Here is a 2,556-nt window from a genome sequence, read left to right on the forward strand (position 1 = left end):
TCCGCCTCAGAGCTCATCTCGATCTCCCCTCTGCAGGTTCAAGCCATTCCCCTTGGCCTGTCCCTCCATCCCTTGTCCAAACCCCTCTCCAGGTTTCCTGGAGCCGCTTTAGACACTGGAGCTGCTCTAAGGTGTCCCCTTCAGGAGCCTTCTCTTCTCCAGCTGCCCCAGCCCAGCTCTCTCAGCCTGGCTCCAGAGCAGAGCTGCTCCAGCCCTCGCAGCATCTTGGAATATGGAAACATTGTGGGTTTGGATAAATACTTGAGGGTGTTTTAACCAATGCATTGCTCTGTTGTAGGTACAACTGGCTTTGGAACAGGAACCACAGGGGGGCTTTTTGGTCAGCAGCCTCAAACTACAAGTCTGTTCAACAAACCCTTTGGGCAGCCCACGACGACGCAGAACACTGGCTTTTCTTTTGGGAACACCAACACCCTGGGGCAGCCCAACACGAGCACAATGGTAAGAGAAACTGTTTGACCCCTGATGGAGGAAGGTGTGCTATAGCTACTCCAGTAGACACAGGACACAGGGATTTAGATCTTCCTCAGACTGTGGTGCAGCTCCATCACATGAGGGTACAAAGCTTTGAATGACACCATCTGAGCAGCTTCTTGCCAAAGAAAGCTTTATGCAAGATAATGGGCAGCAGAACAGCTGTTAACAAACATCTTCACCCATTCCCTACTTTAAGCTGTCTGCTCTATCAGTTCAAGTGTCTCTTATGTTCACACAGTCAAAATAATTCCGTTCTTAACATCCTGTTGGATTCATTACCAATTCTGTGCTTCCCATGGCTAATGAGCAGCATTCATGGACTCTTCTGGTAGAAGGATGCTGCACAGCTGTAACCCGTGGCATAGCTGGGGCTCTGCCTCCAAATATGCCAGGTTCTTCCTGAGTATCTTGTGACTTCTCCCAGAAAATGTTTCTTTTTCATCTCAAAGTGATGAGGAAATTCCAGCAGCCTTTGAAGCTTGGAGCATAAATTCTTTGCTTTTTTCTTCTATTTGATACTTTAATTTCCTTTTCGTCCCTAATCTCTTGGAGAATGACAAAAGCTTCTGAAATGCCTTTCACCCATCATCACCCAGCACAAGGGCTGATGTTGCAGCATCATTCTAGTCACTGACTCTGGTTTAGTTCCATTATCACCAGTGCAGACCTGGAGAAGCACTGCAGCATAAGCTTAACCTAGTTCCTCTCCATAGGGTCTCTTTGGGGTGACCCAGCCCTCACAGCCTGGAGGCCTCTTTGGAACAGCTGCCAATACAAATGCTGGGACTGGGTTTGGAACTGGAACTGGGCTCTTTGGACAACCCAACACAGGATTTGGTGTTGGCGGTTCGGTATGTCTGCGCCTTTGTTACACAAAAACAGAACTAGAGGAAACGAAAGTAGGAATAAATGGCTTCAGAGTCCTCTTCCTGGGTGCTGATCTCCATGAAAATAGTATTATCTTAGGAGTTAAGGTGCCCAAGATTCAGAAATAGTGAGGTTTATGGGAATTGAAGGTTACAGAATACGCATGTGCATGGAACTAGTGTGGCAGAAATAAGGCCAGGTTGGACAGAGAGGCTTGGAGCAACCTGCTCTAGTGGAAGGTGTCCCTGCCCATGGCAGGGGTTGGAACTGGACGAGCTTTACAGTCCTTTCCAGCCTTTGGAAGTCCATTCCATGACTATGATTCTGTAAGTAATGTCTTGAGTGATAAAACACAGGAGGAGACACCTAGGTATGCCTCTGTAGTGTTCAAAATACAGATGTTCAAGTTGTGATGATGATGACTTCACAAAAAATGGACTTGATTAATGATACTTGGCCTTTCTGGGTGTAATTAGGTTGGAAAACCCTTAAGACCAAGTCCAACTGTAACACTTGCTTCCAGAAGGTGCTTGCTGCACACCAGTGCACATATGTGTGCACATAACACACCACTCTGGGAGGCTGGGTTGTGTGGCTTCAGTTCTGCTTTCTTGCCTACGGTGAAACAATTAATACCAGGTTTCCACAGTTAATACCAGGTTTCGACATTGATGTTTCTCCCTTCCAGACCCTGTTTGGGAACAAGCCTGCTGGATTTGGAACCACCACGACCAGTGCTCCCTCGTTTGGTACAACCACCGGTGGCGGGCTCTTTGGTAACAAACCAACCCTGACTTTAGGAACCAATTCAAACACTTCCACTTTTGGTACATATTTAAGAAGTGGGCTTTCAGTCACTTAGCACCATACTGCTTATACCACACACCCCTGGCTGCTGAGTGTTGCATGCTAAATGGTTCTGAGTGTTAAGATTCTCAGGTAAGCCATGCTCCTGATGCGTGTTGCTGCAGGGGAGAATTTTGGATGCTGGTGTGCACCTTTTCTGTTAGAACAGATGTTGGTTTGCCCCGATGGGGCAGTCCCAGCACAGACACAGGCTGAGGGAGCCTGGGTGGGACAGACCTGAGAAGAAAGACTTGGGGGTTTTGGGTGAGGAGAAGCTGCCCATGACCCACTTCAATGTGTGCTTGAGCCCAGAACCCCCCCGTGTGCTGGGCGCACCCCCAGATC

General features: G+C 48.2%; 1 protein-coding gene across 1 annotated transcript in view; it reads left to right on the top strand.

Moving 5' to 3' along the window:
- Window positions 1–2,556, top strand: part of LOC104412880 (nuclear pore complex protein Nup98-Nup96-like) — a gene marked incomplete at its 3' end in the record, with an annotated part of 30,708 nt that overhangs the window by 5,798 nt on the left and 22,354 nt on the right. The window contains 3 exon segments of the mRNA XM_010023710.1: window positions 299–462; window positions 1,212–1,349; window positions 2,054–2,141. Of these exon segments, the coding sequence (XP_010022012.1) occupies window positions 299–462; window positions 1,212–1,349; window positions 2,054–2,141 (390 nt within the window).

This window comes from Nestor notabilis, unplaced genomic scaffold (assembly GCF_000696875.1).
Source record: "Nestor notabilis isolate BGI_N333 unplaced genomic scaffold, ASM69687v1 scaffold15891, whole genome shotgun sequence".
Classification (NCBI taxonomy): domain Eukaryota; kingdom Metazoa; phylum Chordata; class Aves; order Psittaciformes; family Psittacidae; genus Nestor; species Nestor notabilis.